Genomic DNA, 13,187 nt, shown 5'->3' on the forward strand with positions numbered 1-13,187 from the left:
TCTTCAAAACAATTGGTAAACCAATAAATTTGTCTACTTATTGCGTAGAAACACCAACGAGCTTTGCTACACCTACGAAAACTAACATAAATGATTAGTTGGCAAATTTTGATTGGAGGGAAGAGGGGCCCACCCTGAAATTCAGGGGAGCAAAGATTAATGAGAGGAAGACACCTAATCACGTAAGCTAATTTTCGTACGGTTTAGGTGAGGATTTCTCAACATGGACTGTTTTTGGTTCCCATCAGTACAAACATGAATACCTTTTTTCTAATTGTTTTTCCTTCTCACAGACTAGGAAATGTCGACGACCCCGACAAAATGCCGTCGGTGTTGGCCGTCATTCCGGTAGTGACTAGAGGCATGATTAATGTTGTTTTTTTTTGTTTTGTTTTGGGATTGCTCACCAGGTGTGCCATGTGGTAGTCTAGCTGTATCTCTGCAACAAGGAAAACATTATGATCGATTAGTTGCGCTCTCACTAAATATTTTTGAACATAGTTAGACTTAGAATGTCTAGCCTTAAGATATGTATTGCATTGTATAGTTCAGAAATAGTCGATTTTTTTGGCATTTGCAAGATTTTTCTGCCGTATGGTGTTAACAACTCATGATTATTCTAAAAAACTATGATTTATTTTTATTTTCAAAATGCAAATTTGTACAAGTCATGAGCATCAACTGCCATCTTATATACTCTAGATTGTTGTGCCAGATGTGGGAGCACCGATCAGTGCAATTTTAAATGTCTAGAATGTAGTACGTGCTACATTTTAAAAAGGAGGGAGTATGAGCGAGGGTTAACCTCCAAAATTTCATGGAGTCTGTTGGGAATTTGAAAAACACTAGTAGATGAAAACCACCGTAAGAGAATGGAGTGATGCTATGGCCTATGGCTAACAAGAGAAGGAACCCCAGTGACCAACTCTCCGGGTGAGGGATCAGCACGCCGAGGTTTGCGGCTTGGAGAAGTTTAATTTTGTTTGAATCTGCAACGGTGGTGGTAGTTGTTGGACCTGTTGCCTTGTTGGTGGATGATTGATTGATGGCAGTAGGTAGGGTTAGCTAGCACATCCCTGTCCCATCGCTTCGCTCATAACATCTACTGCCAGTCATGGTTACCTCTATATAACACCCCCCAAATCCCTTAGCTAAGTTCGACCCACACACTCTTCCACCTCTCACTCTCAGTATGGCACAAGTTGAGTCTGAGATCAAAGAGAGCTCTACTAATGAGTCCGAAGCTCTCATAGCTACACTTCCCACAAGGGAAGGATGGTCCACGCCCCTCACCCTCTACAACAAGTGCTGGCTGAGATCACACATGCTCAGAAGATTCATGCTGGTGAGAGACAACTTCAAGCCCCGGCGCGACGACATCATCCTCGCCACCCACCCCAAGAGCGGCACCACCTGGCTCAAGGCCCTCGCCTTCACCATCTCCACCCGCTCCCGTTGCGACTTCACCGACAGCCCTCTGCTCACAAACAACCCACAGCGGGTCGTGCCCTTCATTGGAGCCATGGGTGGAGACCTCGACTTCCTTGAGACGCTCCCTTCGCCGAGGCTGCTGGCCACCCACCTGCCTCCCTCGCTGCTCCCGCCGGCCATCTCCACCGTCGGCTGCAGGGTCGTGTACCTCTGCCGCGAGCCCAAAGACGCCTTCGTGTCAAGGTGGCACTTCGACAACAAGATGAGCAAAGGGGCTCCTATCACCCTCGACGATGCATTCAGCATGTTCTGCGAAGGGTTCTCCCCGTTCGGGCCCTTCTGGGACCATTATCTCCAGTACTGGAAAGAAAGCTTGGCGAGGCCGCAAGAGGTGATGTTTCTCAAGTATGAAGAGATTGTGTCAGATCCGCTCACGGTTGTTAAGAAGCTTGCAAGCTTCCTCGATGTGCCCTTCACCGAAGAGGAGGAGAAGAGTGGGGTCGTCGATCAGGTTGTGAGCTTCTGCAGCTTCGAATCACTTCGCAACCTAGACGTCAACAAAACAGGCGGTGCTGAGCGTGCAGGAGGTAAGATTTTCATCCAGCACTCCTCACTGTTTAGGAAAGGGAAGGTTGGGGACTGGGTGAACCATATGAGCAAAGAAATGGGAGAAAAAATGGATCGCCTCGTGGAGGAGAAGTTCAGAGGATCTGGTCTAGAGTTCTGAGATGTATTCTTGTCTTGCTTGCATCTGGTGGGAGAGTGCCTATAATGTTGATGTATTATGAAGTCCATGTGCACTGTAATAAAATTAAATAATCATCATGTTAATGGTGACCTGGCCATTCTGAAAAGTTAGTTGCGGTAATGATCCGTTTGCTGTTTGTTTTATAAAGCGCAATATACTAGTATGATGAAAAAGTTGCAATAATATTAATATCAGGATGTTACCAATTACACATAGCCTCTTCAATAATACAATATCACGACCTAGTTGTGACAATGAGGATGCACACAACCAAAAAGAATAACAAGAGGAAGAGGAAAGAAAGAAAGTCCATATTCCATACTCCAACTGCTTGGAACAAATCAGTAGCAACTGTTAGAATTAGTGGGCATTGCCCATGTGAATATTCAACATATTTCAAATTACTTTTATAAAAGATGCTGGAGTACCCGTCTTCCTGGGAGCTTTCGCGGGTGAGAGTGTCCTCCATGCCGTCCATTCTACGCACGAGCAGTGCTGGCTTCGGCCTACCGCGCGCGCATCCGTCCGGTCATGGCGCACGCCACATACCGGCCATTTATCCTGCGTGGGTCCATGCCACGCACGGTGCGCCCAGGGCCACCTGCTGCAGAGGGTTTGCGTCATGCTTGCATGTGTGCTCTCGCGTGTTGCGTCGCACGCGATGGGCGAGCTTGGTCAGGCTATCAGTGCCGCTTGCCCACGGTCGGGCTGCGCCGCACGTGTGACCCAAGCAGAGCGTTTCATCCTCGTAGCCTCTGGGCGATCGAGTGCCCTCCATGCCGTTGGATCCTTGGTTTTGTCTTCATGCCTATAATATTGATGTATATGAAATCTATCTGCATTGTAACAAAATGGAACTTATCATGCCGCTTTGAAGTTGCCTGCGTCTGTTGTGTGTTGTGTTGCGCTATGCGGCGGCCGGGCATACTCTTCTTCAGTGGCGAAGCCACGTACAAGCTGGGTAGTCAATTGACTACCCAACTTTTTGATAAAACTAGCATATAGGTGCAGAAATATTGAAACAAATTGTATAAATTCATATATTTGACTACACAGTTTTAAATTGACTACACAAGACAACATTTCTGGCACCGCCACTGCTCTTCTTCTGCTTACCTATATGTCACAAAATCTTCCGTAGGGCAAAGAAGAGCCACTGTGGTGGAGAGGCGCAGGGAAGGGAAAATTCGTTGAATGGAAGAGCTGCAAGCGGCGATTGGGAGAGAGATATTACAGAAAATAGGGCAGATATAGAAACGCACATCCAGTACCAATGCATGCCCCTCCACTTGCAGCCCACTTGATAAATAGTAGTAGAAAATAGGGTAGACGACATACGCCTGCAGCGCACATATGTATATCCAATCCAAATGGATCCGTGACCTGTCCATCTCTCAGCATCTCTATGTCCACTCCCACTTCTCAGCATTTTTCAATTCAGTGCGTGTTTGGCGAGGGGAATTTTTATTTTTGGTAAAGAACGTTTTTCATTAGCATTTATTAAGGTGAATAGGTGATACAAATACAATAAGCACACACCAAACTTCTATATGATTAGGATGCACACAGTCAATCAACACACACAAAAGATCACAGGGGTTTTCCCCCGTTAATTGAGGATCAAACTTGTTGTGTGGTGGAACCATGCATCAAGAAATACCTTGATACTCATTATTAAAAAAATTATGAGGACCATGTTTATCTTGGTACTCATACTAAAATGGCCGTATGCATCCCCAGTTGGTGCAGAGGTCAGGAAGTGAAAATTTCTCCCATTTTATAGGGCCGGGGAAGTGAAATTCTCCCCTAATATAAAGCTCGACCCCCCTTCCGCTCCCGACACCGTGCGGCCGCCGCCGGGCCGCACCGGAAGGCCCCCACCCAACCTCCCCTCGTCCTCCGCGCACCTCCTCTCCCTCCGCAGCCGCCGGCAACATCGCCGGGCGAGGGCCCTGTTGCGCGGCAGCGGCGGACCTCTTCTGGCGTCCCGAGATCTGAGGCGGCGGCGGCCTGACCTAGGCATCCTTGCGATGAGGATGGCGAGCAGCGGCGGCCGGGGTGCGTCAGGGGGGTCTGCTGCAGCCGGCGGGATAGGTAGGAGATGACGGCAGCGGTGGCCGGGGCGGATCACCGGCTCGATCTGGGACCTTCGGGTCTAGGCGGGCGGCTGTTGTTTCGTCCTCGGTCTGCTGCATCTCGTCGGCTTCGGCAATGGCTCGCGATGGCACTCCGGGTCTGCATCGCATCACGAGCATTATGGCTGTGGTGGTCAACTCCTACGTCGGAGGTGGTCGGCATGAGGCTGGGTGATCGGATCTCCAGATCTGTCATCTAGTCCCGGCTGCGAGTCAGGGAGACATAGTTGCCGGTGAAAACCGAGCCGACGGCGGAGGATGGCGGCATTCTGCGCCATTACCTGATGAGGGCATCATCTTGTAACTATTGTCGACCCACTCGTGCTGCTCCGGGGGAAAACCTAGGATCTGATTTTCCAGATCGGATTGTGGAGCAGCGCTGGAAGACAGAGGCAGGAGGTGGAGCGTCTTCGTCTTGCACGGAGCTTCGGTGGTGACGTCAAGTCATGCCTGGCCGACAGGTGCTACACTTTGTCATGCCTGTTTGGCAAGTGCTACGCACGACAGATCTTCCAGAGTCTTCGCATCTGGATGGACGAGCGTAGGGAGGGGGTGTCGTTGGGAGCCGTGGTGGCATCGACGGATGGCTGGACTCGCAAGGATGATGCGGATCTCTCTCCTGAAGATGGGTCAGCGGTTCGATGATGATGGCGGCTTCTAAAACGTGTGCATGTGGTGTACGCTTTAGGTCTGCTGCACCGGCTGTTGGTTCCGATACGTTATGTGGAAGGATCGGCGACGACACCTGTTTTAGATATGGGGAGTGGGAGCACTCCACATTATCACATTTGTTGGTGTGAGTGGTGACTTTGGGTGGCTTGATGTATGTTCTTGTTAGACCTTTGTTGAATAAGTAATAAAGATGGCTGCATGCATCGACCCTCATCAAGTGTAATTATTGCGCTCTAGGTCTGCTGCACTGGCTGTTGGTTCCGATACGTTATGTGGAAGGACCGGCGACGAGACCGGTTTTAGATATGGGAGTGGGAGCACTCCATATTATCGCGTTTGTAGGTGTGAGTGGTGGCTTTGGGTGGCTTGATGTATGTTCTTGTTAGACCTTTGCTAAATAAGTAATAAAGATGGCTGCATGCATCGACCCTCATCAAGTGGCTTTGGAGCCTCCTGGTATTCTGAGTGAAATAAACCGGTCGACTGGAGAGTTGTCTTCGAGTGGTTTATTGCCTTCCGAGTGAATGTCAGGCTGCAGAACATCTGACCGCTGGTCTGGCCCTGTGGCCAATTGTAAGGCGTATGGAGGTGCGGAGCGTGCAGGAGGTAAGATTTTCATCCAGCACTCCTCGCTGTTTAGGAAAGGGAAGGTTGGGGACTGGGTGAACCATATGAGCAATGAAATGGGAGAAAAAATGGATCGCCTCGTGGAGGAAAAGTTCAAAGGAACTGGTCTAGAGTTCTGAGATGCATTCTTGTCTTGCATCTATCAATGGGATCGGAGTGCCTATAATATTGTATTGATGTATCATGAAGTCTATGTACACTGCAATAAAATTAAATAATCATGTTTATGACGACATGGCCATTGTGAAAGGTTAGTTGTGAGAAAGATCAGTTTGTGTTTTTTTATAAAGAGCAATATACTAGTATTAAGATTTATTTATTTTGCAAAAATATTGATATCAGGATGTTGCCAATTGCACGCAGACTCTGCACACCAATACAATGTCATGGCCTAGTCCAAGCATACACACAACCAAAAATAATGAAAAGAAGAGGAAGAGAAAACAAAGAAAGGCATTACTCCAACTACTTGCAACAAATAAGTACCGACTGTTAGAACTAGCGGGCTTGGCTCATGTGAATAACTCTCATATTCCCAATAAATCAAAACACTCATGTATGGCACCGAGGTGGAGGTGCAATATTTAGTCCCACATCAGAAGTGGAGGTGGAGTGTGACACCGTGACCAAAATATACTCTATAGTAGAGTCTCCGCACTTCAATAAGTGGTTGGTACGAGGAGAGGCAGAGAATAACACACGCCCACTCGTCTGGCCGGGTTGGTGCCGGTGCGAAGGAGGCGGGTCTGCAACAAGCATGTGAATGGTCTTCTGAAAAAGAAAATGTGCCTTGCAAGAGCGCAATTCTTTTTGTCGTTTCATTTTTGGGTTTCTTGGCCAGTAAATTTTTTTAGAAGTTGGAAATCTAGTCAGTGTAGACCGTGATCGTGACACGAGAACATATGGTTCTCCTATATATATGACCTATCAGCCACCTCCAAAAGGTACATAAAATCGAGTTAGGTTGTTTCTGGCGCCATCATGTCCCCATCTGGAACGCTGGCGTGTCCACCCGCGAGCAGGAGAGCAAGTCTTTGGAACCTCTTGCCTTTGTGATCTTGCATCGGAAAAGGGTGAATTAGGTTTTTGGAAAGCGCTACCTGTAACTGCTCACTTTCATCACCACAGGTCGTTTTCCTTCCAAGTCAGGTGGCATCGCATACCATAGTATCCGCCATTGTTTCCTTCGACTGCTCTTTGCCAAAATCATCGTCAACAAACATCACTTCACCGAAGAGGAGAAGAAGAGTGGGGTCGTCAATCAGGTTGTGAGCTTCTGCAGCTTCGGAACACTTCGCAACCAAAGCTATGTTTGTTCAAAATGATCAACGTGCATGTGTTTGTATGAATTTGGTGTTTTGAAAATAGAGACCGTGGCTGTAAATGCCAAGTTTTGGTATCCATCCGGTCACTATCCACGGGCGCTTCCGTGGACGTATAGAGGCTCGAATTACGTACACACGGTTGTAGATGCTCTTAGGAGATGTGCTACATGTTGTGCGATACTAGATATTAAGTTGCATGCAACAACTAGTTCACCAAAACTACTCTTTCCATTTTTTTTACTCCACATATTTGGTTGGTCTTAAGTCAACAAACTTAGTGAAGTTTGATCAAATTTATATTAAAATGATGAACATCTACAACATAAAATAAATGCAATATGAAATTATATTTCATGACGGACATGGTATTGATTGGTACCGTGAGTGCTTTTTTTTTATAAACTTGTCAAAAGTTGAAAGGTTTGACTAAAGACAATCCTAATATGCGGAGTAACAAATTGGATGGACTACTGATACTGATTAAAAGGAAATGCTGGCAATACATTGCAGAGATTTATTGGATATATTGACGGAAAACGACCAGAAAAGTAATGCGTGAATAGGTCAAAAGTCACTGAAAAGTGAGCCCTGTCCCGCGCATTTTATCAGCTACGATCTTGTCCAGACGGCTCGCCATTTCCGGCGTCATGTGGTTCACCCAATCGCCGGACGCCCCATTCCTGAAGAGCGCATCACGCGGGACGGGGAGGAGTGGATCCAAGTGCCCGGTTTTGTTGGCGTCCAGGCCCTTGAGGTGCCCGAAGCTGCAGAGCTGGACGATGCTGTCGACGGTGCCGGCCTCGTCCTCCGCTGCGGAGAATGGCATTCCGATGAACCGCGCCAGCTTTCGGACGTTCTTGGCCGGGTCGCGGAGCAGCTCCTCGTACCGCAGGAAGAGCACCTTGTCCGGCATCGCCGTGCTCGCGCGCCAGTAGCTGAGGACGTGGTCCCATACCGGGCCGAACGCCACCGCGCCGTCGCAGACGGACTCGAAGACGACGGCGAACGCCAGGTCCGGCTGCAGGCGGCGGAGGAAATGCCACGCCGAGACGGCCATGTCCTTCGGGTCCCTGCATACGTAGACGACCCGGCAGCCGGGCACGGCCGACGGCACCATTGGGAGCGGCATGTGCGTGTTCATCAGGCGCGGGGACGGGAGCAGCTCGAGCTCCGCCTCCCGGCCGCCCTTGAACAGGCCCTCCAGGAAAGGTAGGCACTGGTGCGGGTTCAGCCGGCGGAGCGGGTGGTCGGCGCTGGCGGGTGGGTAGGCCTTGCGTGCCATCGTCGCGAAGGTCAAGGCGTTGAGCCACGTGGTGCCGCACTTGGGCAAGCTGGCCACAATGACGTCGTCGGGGCGGGGCTCGAATTGCCGCTGGAGGGCGATGGCCGCCGGGACGTGGATATCCCGTATCCAAAAGCCCTGGTAAAGACGGAGCTTCTTGACACCGTTGGCCTCCAGCGCGCTCGGCAGGGTGGCGACAAGGTCGGCATGCTCTTCCTCGCGCTGCTGCGGCGAGGATACGAGGTATGTGCCTATAACAACAAGGGCGTCCTCGAAAGGCACCGGTCCTTCTTCTGGAATCGCCATGGAAGCCAAGGTCGGCATGCTAAAAATGGCAAAGAAGAGCCACTGTGGTGGAGGGGCGCAGGGAAGGGAAGATTCGTTGAAAGGAAGAGCTGCAAGCAGCAAACGATTGGAAGAAGAAGAGGAGAGCGGCGCTGGAATGCTGGCGTCTGAGAGAGAGAGAGAGAGAGAGAGAGAGAGAGAGAGAGAGAGAGAGAGAGAGATCAGATCACAGAAAATAGGGCAGATATAGAAACAGAGAGAGAGAGAGATAGAGAGATCAGATCACAGAAAATAGGGCAGATATAGAAACGCACATCCAGTACCATGCACGCCCCTCCACTTGCAGCCCACTCGATAAAATACAGTAGTAGTAGAAAATAGGGCAGACGACATACACCTGCAGCCCACATATGTATATCCAAATGGATCCCACCCAGCTTCTCATCTGTGATCTGTCAGCATCTCCATGTCAGCTCCCCCTTCTCAGCATTTTTCAATTCACCGCGTGTTTGGTGAGGGGAATTTTTATTTTTGGTAAATGATGTTTTTCATTAGCATTAATTAAGGTGAATAGGTGATACAAACACACCCGACTTCTATATGATTACGATGCACACACAGTCAACCAACACACAGAGAATTACACCTGCAAAAAGCAAAGTCATGAATGACCGAAGTAAACAAAAAAGAGAGAGATAAGAACCGGTGATCCATGCCGGAGCTGGTGAATCAACGAAGATGATGCAAGCGAGCACGATCAGGACCTGGACATTGCCACGCGGAGTGAAGACCGTGCAGAAACACGCGGAGTGAATGCCGCCAAGAGCTATCCGCAGAGCGAAGAACATCCGTCGATCGATGCATGTGTGATGCCAATCGAGAATATTGATGAGTGGAGACAGTGACAGTGTCCTGGACTAGGGGGTGCTAACCACGTCGGCCCCTTTGCAGTGGCCGGCCCAAGGATCATTAGATCATCAACAAATGGGCCAACACCGTCATGCCCTCTGGCATGGTCGAGATAGAATCCTTCTAAGACTTGTCGCATACTTTAAGACATGTTTGGATCTTCGGCATGTTTATCCCTATATGTAACCGACCTCATGTAAACCCTAGGTACCCCGGTCCCTATATAAGTCGAGGGGTTTTGGCTTGTAGCTAGGATGAATAATCATTCATACACATAAGATCTTGAGGTAGACCATCTTGTACCTTGTACTCCAAAACAATCAATACAACGGAAGTAGGACGTAGGGTTATACCTCTTTAAGACGGCCGGAACCTAAGTAAATACCGTGTCCCTTGTTCATCATGTTACCATCTAGCTAAGATCATCAGCTCGGGACCCCCTACCCGAGATCTGCCGGATTTAACCCCAACAATGATGACCCATGCAGGTCCCGCTGAGTGATCAAAACAGTTTGATGGCATCATCGTTCGAGGATCAAATCCATCCCGGCGAAGATATTACGTCGGAACGTCTAAAACTCGGTTTAACCGAATCACCGGAGGAAATTGAAACCGTGGATCCTCTGCGAGACATCGATCTCAAAAACCCAAGTCATGTAGGCGTTTCCGCGGGCATGACCCTATATCTGGCCAAGGAACCACAAACGATCACCGCCCGAGCACCTGTTTTATACCAGCTGCAGGGCGAGGACTACGTTTCACCGCACCAGGCCTGAAGCTCGGATCCGATCGACGACCAACAATGATGTCCTGAGCAGCCAGGCCACTCGGGTAACCTCGGATTTCACACTTCAAACTCCGGAAACCCACTTGATAAAATAGGGCAGATATAGAAACGCACATCCAGTACGATGCACGCCCCTCCACTTGCAGCCCACTTGATAAATACACTAGAAAATAGGGCAAATGACATACACCTGCAGCCCACATGTATATCCAAATGGATCCCACCCACATTCTCATCTGTGATCTGTCCATCTCAGCATCTCTATGTCCGCTCCCACTAATCAGCATTTTTCAATTCAATGCGTGTTTGGTGAGGGGATATTTTTTTGGTAAAGGACGTTTTTCATTAGAATTAATTAAAGTGAATAGGTGAGTACAAATACAATAAGCATGCACCCGACTTCTATATGATAAGGATGTACACAGTCAATCAACACACACAAAGGATAACACCTGCAAAAAGCAAAATCATGGATGGCCAGAGTAAAAAAGGAAAAGGAAAAAAGAGCAAGGGTGATCCACGGCGGAGCGGGTGAGGAATCGAAGATGATGCAAGCGAGCATGATCTAGACCTGGACATTGCCATGCGGAGTGAATACCGTGAACAAACACGAGGAGTGAATGCCGCCAAGAGCCGTCCGTGGTGAAAGTAACGTCCGCCGGTGCATGTGTGATGCCGGTCGAGAATACTGACGAGTGGAGATGGCACCGCCAAAATCCCACATTGAAGACGCTCCGACGATCCCACACCTCTAGCCCAAATGCATGTTCCTCGTAAATCTTGCATGCCCATGTCCGGAAACAATATATCATAGGCAAGGCCAGGAGTTCCCAAATGACGCCTTTGAGAAAGGGAACGATGTACAACAGCGTTGTCGAAGCTTTTGCTCGGAATCACTTCTGAGGAGAGGTGCATCTCCGAGACCATGCCTCCATGGAGGTTTAAGACTTGGCAGAGTGATGTCGCCGTCACTCAAAATGAGACCAGACGGGGATTTCTCCAGGAGCACGCATCTCAGCTCATCGAATCTAGCCAAGGGATTACGAATAAAGCTCCATGGCCACGCCTAGAAACACGGCGCCGGAATGGCGTCCACTCCAGCGCTCTCCGCCGCTGGCACCATCGCCTATTCGGTGGTCCTCGGCGTCACCATGATCGTCTGCAACCTTGCCGTCATGGTGGCGGCCATGGAGGATGTTGAAATATACTGCCTTCGTTCCTTGCTATAAGGTGTATAAATTTTTTTAGAAAAAAATCCGAAATATAAAGTATATTGCGTTGCACCACTTGTTTGGATAATTTTTTTAGGGATTTGATTACATTTTCTTATATGAAGCAAGCTCCTCTATTTTCTTGTGTCAATTAGTAAGGTGTAATCTCACTCAAAACTTATACAATTTTCCTTCTATGTGCGTTTTTTAATTTTCATGCGAAAAAACTATACACCCTATATTTAGGAATGGAGGGAGTATTGCCCACCTCCCTCCATCCGTTCAGATTGATGGGTGAACTGGTTAGGTGCATAAGCTTGCAACCAAGAGGTTCAGGGTTCAAAACCCAGTGAATGCAATAAATAATTGCGGCCCCCCTGCTTTCCTCTGCCTACGTCATAGACTCCAAAGGAGCATAGACATGAGGGGGGTGTTGGAGTATAATGTCCAACACTCTCACATTGTTTGGACTTTTGGATGAATTGGCTGGTGCATGAATAAATAACTGTGGTCTGCCCCCGCTTCCTCCAAAGGAGCATAGACGCGAGGGAGGGTGTTGGAGTATAATATACAACCCTCTCTCATAGTTCGGATTTTTGGATAAGTTGGATGGTGCATGAATTCAATAAAGGAGCGCTGCATCGGGCACACCGTGGTGCTGAGGGCGTGCGTCCTCATCAGGGGCCACATGCCCACCATGCTGGTGTTCTGGTGCTGGCGTTGCCCACCGACCTGGGCATGGCGGCAGCAGAGGCATTGTTCCAGCTCTGGGTGGTGTCACAACACCGGAAGGCCGGGAGACTGGCGAGGCCTTCCGTCCTTGAGATCATCGTCAGATGCATGTTCTAAAGGAGCTGCAGGGGAAGTGAAACTGATGATCTGAGAGAGCTAGAGCCCGAGCAGAAGGTTGGAGAGCACGTATCTATCGTTTAAAAACCACTGATGAGCTGAGAGTTGGAGCCCGAGCAGAAGGTTGGAGAGAAACCATCTATCGTTTAGAAACCACCTATCAATTTGTCGGTTAGAAAATTTATGTGGTAACTCCAGAGCCACGTTTGTGTTTCGCATCAGGACATAGCCACTAGTAGAAAACTGGGCTTTGGTCACAGGGCAATATTCACATTAGTCCCGATTCAGTCACGAATCGGGACTAATGCGGCCAGGGGCCTGCCGGGCCTCGTGGGGGCATTGGTCCCGATTCGTCCGGCCCCTTTGGTCCCGGTTGGTGGGACAAACCGGAACCGATGGGCCACGCTCCTGGCCCACCACCCTTTAGTCCCGGTTCATACCACAAACCGGGACTAAAGGGCTGGTCCTAGTTGCGGCCAGTGTTTAGTCCCACCTCGCCAACCGAAGGGCGCTGACACCAGTTTATAAGCCCGTCCCTCTCTGCCTTGTTGAGCTCCTCTCAAAGTGAAAATAGATGCCCTTATACAGGGAATTTGACCTAAATTCACAGTAAATTTCTTTGAATTTCATAGAAATTTATTATGAATTTAGGTTGAATTTTCTCTATAGGCGCATCTATGTTCATTTTTTATAGTAAATAAAATAAATAAACCTTAATAAAATAAATAAAAATAAATAAACCTTAATAAAATAAAATAAAATAAACTATAGTAACTAAAATAAATAAACCTTAATAAATTAAATAAAAATAGCAGCAGTAAAATAATAAAATAGCAGCAGTAAATAAATAAAATAAATAATTAAAGTAAAATACATAAGTAATTAGAAATAAAATAAATAAGTTTTTTGTTGTAAGTAGAAACAAA

General features: G+C 48.3%; 2 protein-coding genes across 2 annotated transcripts; one reads left to right on the forward strand and one right to left on the reverse strand.

Annotated features, from left to right (window-relative positions):
• The first annotated feature begins 1,156 nt into the window (after positions 1 to 1,156).
• On the forward strand, positions 1,157 to 2,285 carry LOC123050506 (cytosolic sulfotransferase 15-like). The gene has a single exon (XM_044473288.1). The coding sequence runs from the start codon at positions 1,193 to 1,195 to the stop codon at positions 2,156 to 2,158; it is 966 nt and encodes a 321-aa protein (XP_044329223.1). The 5' UTR covers positions 1,157 to 1,192; the 3' UTR covers positions 2,159 to 2,285.
• Positions 2,286 to 7,375: 5,090 nt separating this feature from the next.
• On the reverse strand, positions 7,376 to 8,675 carry LOC123050507 (cytosolic sulfotransferase 5-like). The gene has a single exon (XM_044473290.1). It carries the CDS (start codon positions 8,542 to 8,544, stop codon positions 7,510 to 7,512), a length of 1,035 nt encoding a protein of 344 aa, XP_044329225.1. The 5' UTR covers positions 8,545 to 8,675; the 3' UTR covers positions 7,376 to 7,509.
• Positions 8,676 to 13,187: the final 4,512 nt, after the last annotated feature.

Source organism: Triticum aestivum, chromosome 2D (assembly GCF_018294505.1).
Source record: "Triticum aestivum cultivar Chinese Spring chromosome 2D, IWGSC CS RefSeq v2.1, whole genome shotgun sequence".
NCBI lineage: Eukaryota > Viridiplantae > Streptophyta > Magnoliopsida > Poales > Poaceae > Triticum > Triticum aestivum.

Coding starts and splice junctions, on each gene's coding strand:
- LOC123050506 (XM_044473288.1), top strand. CDS start 1,193: ATGGCACAAGTTGAGTCTGAGATCAAAGAGAGCTCTACTAATGAGTCC.
- LOC123050507 (XM_044473290.1), bottom strand. CDS start 8,544: ATGCCGACCTTGGCTTCCATGGCGATTCCAGAAGAAGGACCGGTGCCT.